At 39.0% G+C, this 10,224-nt stretch overlaps 1 protein-coding gene across 1 annotated transcript; it reads right to left on the bottom strand.

Moving 5' to 3' along the window:
- Positions 1–7,421: 7,421 nt before the first annotated feature.
- Positions 7,422–10,009, bottom strand: LOC104822825 (GDSL esterase/lipase At5g14450-like). Its single transcript, XM_019203589.1, has 6 exons — positions 9,846–10,009; positions 9,506–9,754; positions 8,628–8,837; positions 8,361–8,533; positions 8,015–8,282; positions 7,422–7,932 (listed from the first exon to the last, which is right to left on the bottom strand). Exons 2-6 carry the CDS (start codon positions 9,732–9,734, stop codon positions 7,733–7,735), a joined length of 1,080 nt encoding a protein of 359 aa, XP_019059134.1. The 5' UTR covers positions 9,735–9,754; positions 9,846–10,009; the 3' UTR covers positions 7,422–7,732.
- Between the last annotated feature and the right edge of the window lie 215 nt (positions 10,010–10,224).

The following is a 10,224-nucleotide window of genomic DNA, read 5'->3' as shown; positions in this document are numbered from 1 at the left end:
TCGGACGTAGCAAAGGAAGCTGTTTGGATCAGGAAGTTTGTTGGCGACTTGGGTGTCATTCCAAGTGTTGATAGCCCCATTGCTCTGTATTGTGACAACAATGGAGCGATCGCACAAGCGAAAGAACCCAGATCCCATCAACGATCCAAACACATACTCAGACGATTTCACCTTATCAGGGAGATCATAGACAGAGGAGACGTGCACATTTGCAGAGTATCGACAGATGACAACATTGTCGATCCGTTGACGAAGCATCTCCCTTAGTCGAAGCATGAAGGTAATGATAGGGATATGGGCATTAGATGTTTAGCAGTTCATGATTAGAGCAAGTGAGAGATTGTTGGTTTAGTGCTCTATGATGTACTGTTCATGACCTTTATTTAGATACATTCGATGTATTGATACTTTCTATGGTTTTATGAGAGTATTTGATTCATTACATGTTCTTGCATACTAGATCTGTTATGAAATCCATGTATCATTATGAATGATACTAAACTCCCTAGTCTTGTGTCATTATGGGAATGATGACATAATAAGACTAGTATGATGTGTGATTGATGATCATAGCGATGATCATAGGTATTGGATAAGATCACAGTCATAGGTATTCGTTGGAGAACGGAATACTGGATGACCCGCATGAGATTGTCACATGGGCTAGCGTCATGACTTGAATCTCATATGGCAGTTCCATGATTGGATCCTAAGACCTGAGATATCTACGGAATCCAATATGAGGAGTTGCGTGCTTTGAATACGTCAAACGTCCTGCGTAACAGGAGGACTATAAAGGCGTGTACCAGGTACGAAACGAATCATGTGCTGGATTGTAGATAGTCAAGATGGGATTTTACCTCTCGTAAAAGAGAGAGATATCGCTGGGCCCCTCGTGTGAGAGAGACTGTAGAAATGTGTGGCCGCACTATAGACGAACGTCGTCTATTTCAGACAGTCGAACTCAGTGAACGAGAAAGCAGTCAAATCAGATAAGGTGGCTTGTCCATGCCTTATATTCGACATATGATATCGTGATACAAAAGGATCATCAACCGGAATCATCACTGGCGTTCGTAAGATCATGAACAAACTCTATTCGAGATAGGTAGTCATAGTGTCTTGCTAAAGACCGTCTATGACTTGTATTTCCGGAATAGAGATTTCGGGTTATACTGCTATATCGGATGAGCCTACAGGGTAACACACACAGGAAAGGACAAATGTGCGAGAAGAGACGAGAAAATCCCGGTGGAGCGGAGGCCAGACCGACCGGTCTAGAAGGTCTAGACCGATCGGTCCAGTCAACCCAAACCGATCGGTCCAGACATGGACCGATCGGTCTAGACATAAAAAAGCTCCAGACCGATCGGTCTAGGTCTGGACCGATAGGTCCAGATGTCGGAATTTCCTAAACTCGCTCTAATTAGGGTTTTAAGTGGGATAAACCTATGGGAACGCCTTCTAACTCTCTTGGCACGATTTTCAGACCCTATTGAGAGGTTTTGAGAGTGAAAAACTAAGAGAAAGATCCCTGAAACCCTTGCGCAAAGAAGAAAGCGTTCTTCAGTCCTAGCAGACAAGTTCCAACCGTTGGAATCCTTTCCGTCGTGTGGATACGTGTAGAGGGCAAGGTATTCTTCCTGCCTACAGTGATTGGACGAACACATCAATTGATACAGGCCCCGGATCGATTGAGGTAAGCGTTCTAACGTTTCTACAAGATCATGCATGATAGGTTTTAGGGTTTTATCAAAATTTTTGTTTTACATCCGCTGCGCAAACCCTAGAACTGATCTCTTAAGAATTAGATTCGCTCTTGAGATCCCAGGAAAACCCAACAAAATCATGGTCACAATTATCTGGTTATAGTCTTAGTTATCTAGTTGTAGTGAAATCACATTTGTAATTATCTAGTCGTAATCGTAGTTATATGGTCGTAGTGAAATCACAGTCGTAATTATCTAATCGTAGTCGTAGTTATATGGTCGTAGTGAATCACGGTCGTAGGCTGCAGGTCGCAGGTGCGACAGGACGCAAGTCGCAGGTGCGACAGGCTGCAGGTACTGCAATTGATGTAACAACCCAGTTTTTCAAAAAAAAAAAAAACTCCAGACCGTCAAGTCTAGAGACCTCGGACCGGACGGACCACGACCAGAGGGTCCGGAACGGACGGACCAGTCAGTCCCAGAACGGACGGACTGGACTGTCGACAGTGACGAAAGTCGCGATTTTCGTCCAGATCCCACCTGAAAGCGACCTGTGCGCACTAATCCCGACCAGAAAACCCGACTTTTTGACCCTAAGCATGATTTGGTCCACCTTGGGTCCGGATTTCTGCCGAAAATCCGCCTAATCCGAGCTCCATTTAACCCCGTTTTTCCCTCACCTGTTCTTCACCTTCAAACTCGGTATTTTCTCTCGAATCAATCGTTTACGCTCAAATTGGCTTCTACAGACAAAGAGGAGCATCACCAAACCCCCTATATGTCACCCAGAATACGAGATTAACCCGAGGTGAGTGAATTCGAGTTTAATTCAGAAGTCTATTGACATGGAGTTTTGGGTTCTTGTGTATTTCGTGCCAAATTGATGTCCGATTCTTGCTCAACATAAAATTTTATGAGTTTTAGTTATTACCCATAGTGAATCGTGCATATTTGACTGTTTTTTTTTAATGAAATACGAGGACTAGAACATCCGATCTGAGGTCAAACCATCCGTTCTAGGTCTGTAGGGGAAAACACGAAGTCCAGATGTTGCAGACGAAGTCCAGACCGTCGGGTCTGGAGAAGCCAGACCGTAGGGTCTGGATTGTCCAGCCCCTCGGGTCTAGACCAAACATCATACCGAGACCTAAACTTGCCTAGACCGATCGGTCTAGACTCTAGACCGATCAGTCTGGACGAAAAATCAGCCCGGTCGGTCTGGTCAGACCGACCCGAAAAAAAAAAGAGTAACGAAACCTTGAAAATAAATTTGGCGAGAAAGTGAAAAACTAAACTAGGCCGACTTAATATAGTGAAAAAGTGAAAATCTAAAATAAACCGAAAATACGGGTAAGACCGGATCCCATATAGTCTGGACCCAAAATGAATAACATGTAAGCTTAAAAACTACGGAATGAACCGAATTGGTTATCCGGGCGGATCGGGACCAGACAAGTCAAACATGAGGTATAATTCGGTAATTTAACTGGAAAGACTCCAAGAAAATATAAAATTAATATAAAAGACTACGCCACAAAAAGCCGAAATGCATGTATAGTAAATAAACTATATAATGCATGTGGCTGGGGTAGCTGACATGGAGTTAATGTTAATTCGAAAGGGTTCGATTAACGTTTAGCGCGTGATTGTAGAAACAGACGTTTGTGATTGAATGCACGATGTTTGCGAGATTGTGTCCCATCCATGGGTCATCCGATTCGGGTCGGATGTCACCTATATGAGATATGATTGTGAATTAGGCGCTGGCATAATCGCGCCAATGTCCGATCGATATGACAGTTATGGGCATCCCGATGACTTGCGTAGATAGCCGATTATAGTCGGTACTATTGCGTGATGAGGAAAATACGGTTCTTGGTAACCGTGCCAACGTTTCCGCTAGCGACAGAGCGGACTCTGGGATATGATTATCCCGAGGATGAGGCATTACACATACCTGAGACTCGGGTAGATTGGGGTCTCCCGAGGAGGTGGTACGGACTTACTCTGCCAGGTTCGGGCATGAACCTAACAAGTATTTCCGCGGCGGATGGTCGACGAGGGGGAGTTGCAGCGATTGGCTCTCCCGTTACAGTCGATGGCGTCAGTTATAGCCGACGTCTGGTGAACTCCAGTATTGAGAGGTGACATCGATGCCGGAGCTAGGTGACATGCCTAGTATCGAGAGGTGACTTCGATGCTAGGGTGGGGTGATGTGTTCGGGCGGAGAAAAATATATTTATGTCGGATCCGGCTGATTGCGGAGTAAATGGATTCCGCGGAGAGAGATGGTTGTGCTATGCACATGGGGAGTATATTACCTACGCATGGTGTGCGTAGAGACGATTTGACGGACTCTGTCCTACGACCTGTCTTACGGACTTGATTGTGATTGCTGGCATGATTATCATTGATTCAATGTTTTCGATTCCTGTTTATTAGAATATTAGTATATATATGTATTTGTTTTCTCTGGTTCCATAAGAATAATGTATGAATGTTTTCCTTCCGCTAACTTTGAAAAGAAAATTTTAAATTCCCGCGGATTTTTGGAAATTGAATTTTTGTTTTAGTTGTCCATGTGATGTAACTCATATTGCGGGATACGAGTTTCGGGCTCAAAGCGTTGGTATCAAAGCAGTTCCTTCCACGGGGAAAGAATGTGCTCGTATTTTCACTGAAATTTGGAGATGGGTAAAGATGATTTTTTAAAGATTTTATAAAAATCTAACGGATGCTCGTTGGAAATCCATTGGAATTTTCGATTATATAAACCGAGTGTCCCACTCTTCCTCCTCATTCAACTCTCGCAAAAAAAAATCAAAGCAAAAAAAACATAAAAAAAAAATCAAAAAAAAAATTAGAAAAAAAATCACAAGAAGATGGTAATATACTGGTTATGTTTTAAATTAATATTTGTTTATGTTTTAAACATTACTGACTATTGTTTTTTTCAGTTTCGTAGGCGTTATCAATTTTCCGGTAGTTTGTTGGCGGGTTCTTCTAGAGCAGCGCCACCGCCGCCGCCACCACCTTCTCGTCTTCCGGATCTGCCGGATGCACCGCCGCTATTCCCAGAGATTGAAATAACTCTAGAGGAGGTAGAGGGGATTTTAAACTCTTTCGACACTCGCGAGTTCCTGCTCATTGATCCCGAACTTGACGGGGCATTATGGTAATTTTTTTAATTAATTTATTTAAATAATTGTTTTAATTATATTATTAACTATTATTAATAAAAAATGTAATTATTAGGTTTGGGGTTAACGATAAAAAGTTGAGGAAAAAATTTACGACAATAATAACGTCTAATTTTTCTCAACTCTACTACTGTTGGACGGTGGTACCCGACTATCTGAAACGTTCTTGGTGGCACTCGTTCATCGTAAGTTTTTTTAAATATTTAATTAAATATAAAAATTTATTACTAACTCTAGTTTTTTTTATAAAGCAATCTTTTCGGTGGAAAAAAAAGTACACCGATAAAGTTTATAAAGAGTTCAACCAGCTCGGCATGCAGCGGTTGGAACGAATGATGAACAACGCCAAACGTCGTCATCAACTGCATGGACTGGCACCAGATTGGGCAACAAATGACTTATACCAACAGCTTGTTTCACATTGGAATTTGGAACATTTCAAGAATAAGAGTTCCAAGGCGAAACAAAGTTGTCTGGCCCAAAAAATCGAGGGTGATGGTCCCCATCGTCATACCTCCGAAGTAAATCATTCAAGAAGTGGCAAAAAGAGATGGTATCATTTAAATTTTCATTTTAAATTTTTTAATTTTAATTTTTATTGCGTTAATAATTTTATAAAAATATATATATTAGGAGAAAGAAATGAGGAGAACGTTGACAATTGTAGAGTTGATCGCTCGGACACACAAAAAGTCTGATGGATCATATGTTGATCCCCGTGCTAAACGCGTTATAAGTACGGTGACTTAGGGACTTACCCAACTCTCGTAAAATGTTGGCGACTCAGCGGGTTCTTCATTCAGTCTCTCTGCGATGGATCAAGATCGTTGTTATGTGGAGGTAAAATTTTTAATGATTTTGTTATAAATACTAAATTTTAGTATTTTAAATTTATTTTAAACATTTTATACATTTTTCAGTCGGTCTCTCCAAATAAAGGCCGCATCTATGGATTGGAGGGATTGCAGAGAGATTTGTTTGATGATTTCAGTGTTGCAATTCCTACCGGTATGCAGAGTGATCTCGAACAACAACGGCAGATCGAGAGACTCGAATAACAGCTTGCGGCGACGAGACAACAAGTGAGTAACCTCGAACAAATTGTTGAGCTTATGCGAGGTGATCGCCCACTCCACAACACGCCGCCGAGTTCGGGACTAGAAATTATGACACGTAATCTCGTGACCAATGAGGACGAAGAAACTCGTAGTGCCAATTAATTTTAATTTTAGTTTTATTCTATAATATTCGAATAATTTTTTATTTTAATATTTTAATTTTAATTTTGTTTATTATATTTTATATATATATATTTAAATATATAATTTTTATTAATTAATATATATAATAAATATATATATATATATATATATATATAATTAATAAAAAAAATAAAATAAATATTTAAAAATAAAATAAATTATTTGTTTTATTTTTAAATATTTATTTTATTTTTTTATTAATTTTTTTCCGTTTCCAACGGCATTCCAACGGATACCCATTAGAAGTAGTAAATGATTCTAACGGATATCCGTCACAAAGAGCGTTGCCAATTTCCAACGCAGTATTCCAACGGATATCCGTTACAACTTACCAATGGTTATCTGTTGGAAATCCCGTTGTAACATTCCGACGACGATTCCAACGGCTTTTCCAACGGAATTCCGTGGCCAATGCCGTTGGAAATCCATGACATTTTTCTAACGGAAATTCCAACGGATATCAGTGACACTTTTGTAACGGGCAGCCGTTGCGAAATGCGTTAGAATATTGCCATGGATATGCCGTTGAAAATCCGTTGGAATTATGCAATAGATATATCCGTTGGAAATCCGTTGAAATATGTCAACGAATTCAGGCGTTGGAATTCTGTTGGAAATTGCCATGGATTTCCAACGACGTTTTTCCAACAGAATTATCCGTTGGAAATCCGTTGGAAATCGACATTTCCAACGGATTTTCGGCCTTTTCCAACGGATATACCGATTGGAATTTATGGTTTTTTTTGTAGTGTTTATTGAGTGCATAATTACCAATCTCGAGTCTACACGTGTTTTTTGAGTACACATGCCCATGTTCACTATTTACGGGTTTACCTTATTGAGACATAAACCCAACAACGTTACAACAATCTTTGACACTATCGGAATCGTCGCTTTCCTTTGTCGTGAATCTCCTCGGATTCATCATCTTTCTTCTTTCTTCCAAAAACGAACGCATTTGACTGTATTGATAAAAATACAGCTTTTACAAAAAACATCTTACCAAACGAAACTCTAATTGTGGTTCTTCTTCTCATCATCATCTTGTTTTATTTGAATTCTTTCACAGATCCCAAGAAGACCATTTTGTTTTGATATCATGATAAGTTTCTCAAATAAAACTCTTTCACACACAACCTGTAACTCGAACAAAGAACACAGTTCCCATAAAAGAGTTTACATTAACAACACCATAACAACACCATAAAACACATCGACACATAAAACCCACAAAACTTCACCAAGTAGGATTACAGAAAAGAAACCATATGCAATAAGTTTTTGACAACCATAAATGTTGCTTTTATAGAGCAACCATTACCAAACCGTCTGTAACTTCTTCACAAAACATCCAACCTTTACAACTTCATTTGCAACTTCCCAAAACCGCATATTGACAGTTTCTTGTTTTTTTTTAACTATATGTATCTTTCTTATGCATTAACTGAGCTTGATCCAAATCTCCAAAAATTAACATCAATGGGTTCTTGAATTCACTTAAAAAGTGTCAATCTTTGGGTGAATGGCAAGCTCTCGCTAATGGAACAACCAGATTTGAGTGTTAACCATCCATAACTCGGTTTGCTACCCATCGGTTTGCAGCCTCAGTGTAATGTGTCCCGTCCCAGCTTATGTACTTCAAAGGGTCAGAACAATGGCTCGGAAATACTTCAGTACCGTTCACAACCTTCTTACTCCAACAGTACACTTTAGGCTCTACCCTCAAGTTTCCACAACAGTAACCGAACCTATCTACGAAACCTACAATAGATGGAGCCAAAAAATCGATACTTTAAGTGGAAAAGTTTATATTTGGAGATAGAGTAGTACTTAAACTACTTACCATTCTTCTCAGCGTTACTGATGAGTGAGTATTTTGCTGAATAGATATCGATGAGAATAAGTGTAGCTTCCTTAAGCCGTGACCTTAGAAAATTCACCTTCTCTCGTAGCTGTGTGTTGAATTCTTGAGCCACCTCGTTATATGAACGTATGCATCCGATCTCGTCAATTTCTTCGAGTTGTGGATGTTGAAGAACAAAGGTTGGAAGACAGCCTATAGGACCAGTATTATGTATCCAGAATGTTCTTGCTCCTTCTAGGTAGAGTTTCTGAAATGATTTTGGTAAGGAACAAACATAATTTTCAGAATATATTATATGTTTCGATGTATTCATTTCCACATATACCTCTATGGCTAGAGTGTAACGATGGACGATATCAGGGATTGATTCTTTAACTTCCTTCTCAGACATTGTGGTAAGTGCGAAATGAAGGTCGTTTTGCCCGATATCTAACGTGTATAACGCCTTGGAGAAGTCTTCTGGCCTCGGTATACGCCCTTTGTTCAGCGAGCCTTCTTCTTATACAGCATCAAAACCGTGAAAAAATTTCATTCGAGTGTACTTAAACCATATGGATTAATAGAAAATCTCGGTTTCGGCAAGGAAACATACCTCGGTTATAGATTTCGTTGGTACGATCTTTAAGCTGTTGAAACTGTAAAATCTGAATGTCGAGGGAGAATATGCCGAAACCAGCTTTGAATATCGTCAGATTTGCAGGTTGGGCTGTTGATCCACCTACGGCGAAGTTGGCACCATGTCTGAAGTCTCCTTCTATTGAGTCCATGTAAGGGCTCAAGAACGGTAGCTTCAACTTCTCGGCTGCCAAAAATATGCAAACCAAACACAAATGGAAACCAGAAACATTTTCAACTTAAATTCTATTTGTATATCACATTTTTGCTTATTTACTAAGGTTGATTAATTTAGTTAATAACCAAAGAACCGATTCAAATTGAAGAATAACAACAACAACAATAATAATAATAATAATAATAATAATAATAATAATAATAATAATAATAATAATAATAATAATAATAATAATAAATCAACGTAATCTAACCGAAGCCCGTATAAAAAAAGAATTGTCATGGTTTCTCTAAAATAAAAATAAAAAGTAGAAGAAATTGAATAAGAAAGAATAAAAAAATAAATGAAAAGGCTATTTTTTTTTGAAAAATAAATATTTTTATCAATAAAAATCGAATTTGACCTGAAATTAAAATGAACCGGTTCATACATAGAAATTGAATGATTATAAGTTTTTTTTAAAAAAAAAATCGAAACAGAGTAAAGAGGAGGGGTCTTTTGAGTTACCTAAAAAAAATTGAATGATTACAAGTTTTATTTTAAAATCGAAACAATCAAATTTGATGATAGCTAAATAGGAAGTTCACACCTACAAACTTGGTATAAGATTATATCTCGAAATCAATTCGTAGGTTTGTATACTTGAATCCCACGGGACTAATTAAGACCGTCATTACCGATAAAATCAATAATCAAACGTCCATCGCAGTAACGACCAACTGGTTTGGCAAAGTACGTCATCCCATTTGGGGGAGGAAGACGGAAGAAGAGCGCTGAGGCAGAGCCAGTGTCCGAATTTGAGTCCCCAAAGTTGTAGATTGCCGGGAAATTGCAGTCATGGCTTGGTGCTGACAGCGAGACCAGGAACGCAGCCGCCATGAATACAACGGGCCATTTCCAGTCCATGAACCTCCTGCGTGGAATCACTGCAGCCATTTCGAACAAAAGTCAATCCAGTTCTTGAAGACCAAACACCATAAGGAGAACAAACAGAAGACAAGGCGGAATTGAACTCGCCACCACGAAGATCTTTGTCGGAACTGAATGGATTCTGGGTTTCTTTCAGCTGCTGTTCGTGGTCAATGTTCTCTTGAGGTTTTGATGGATTGGCGTTGACCAATATTCGATCCCACCACCGAGGGCTTCGACTTGTTCTTAAAATTTTAGCCTCCAAGTTGGCTTTCTATTGTTCTCGCTTCAGGTAACACGTCGCAATCTTCATTCCCTCTACCTATTTTTCTTTCTAATAGCTTCATCGTCATCATATTTGATGGCAAAGTTGTAATGCATTACGCAAAATGTTTTTCTTAATAATTTCATTTATTATTATTAGGTAATAACCCAACGTATCACACAAACTAAATATATATATATGCATGTTTTAAACAATTTTATT

This window comes from Tarenaya hassleriana, unplaced genomic scaffold, assembly GCF_000463585.1.
Source record: "Tarenaya hassleriana unplaced genomic scaffold, ASM46358v1 Cleome38, whole genome shotgun sequence".
In the NCBI taxonomy this organism is placed as follows: Eukaryota; Viridiplantae; Streptophyta; class Magnoliopsida; order Brassicales; family Cleomaceae; genus Tarenaya; species Tarenaya hassleriana.
The sequence above is the reverse complement of the archived record's forward strand: the minus strand, read 5'-3'. Positions and strand labels throughout refer to the sequence as shown.

What these genes read in the sequence shown, in the direction of transcription:
- LOC104822825 (XM_019203589.1), bottom strand. Translation starts at nt 9,734, where the DNA reads ATGGACTGGAAATGGCCCGTTGTATTCATGGCGGCTGCGTTCCTGGTC. An exon ending in CAACGAAATCTATAACCGAG is followed by an intron (nt 8,534 to 8,627) that starts GTATGTTTCCTT and finishes ATGCTGTATAAG; the next exon opens with AAGAAGGCTCGCTGAACAAA. An exon ending in CAGTAACGCTGAGAAGAATG is followed by an intron (nt 7,933 to 8,014) that starts GTAAGTAGTTTA and finishes CATCTATTGTAG; the next exon opens with GTTTCGTAGATAGGTTCGGT.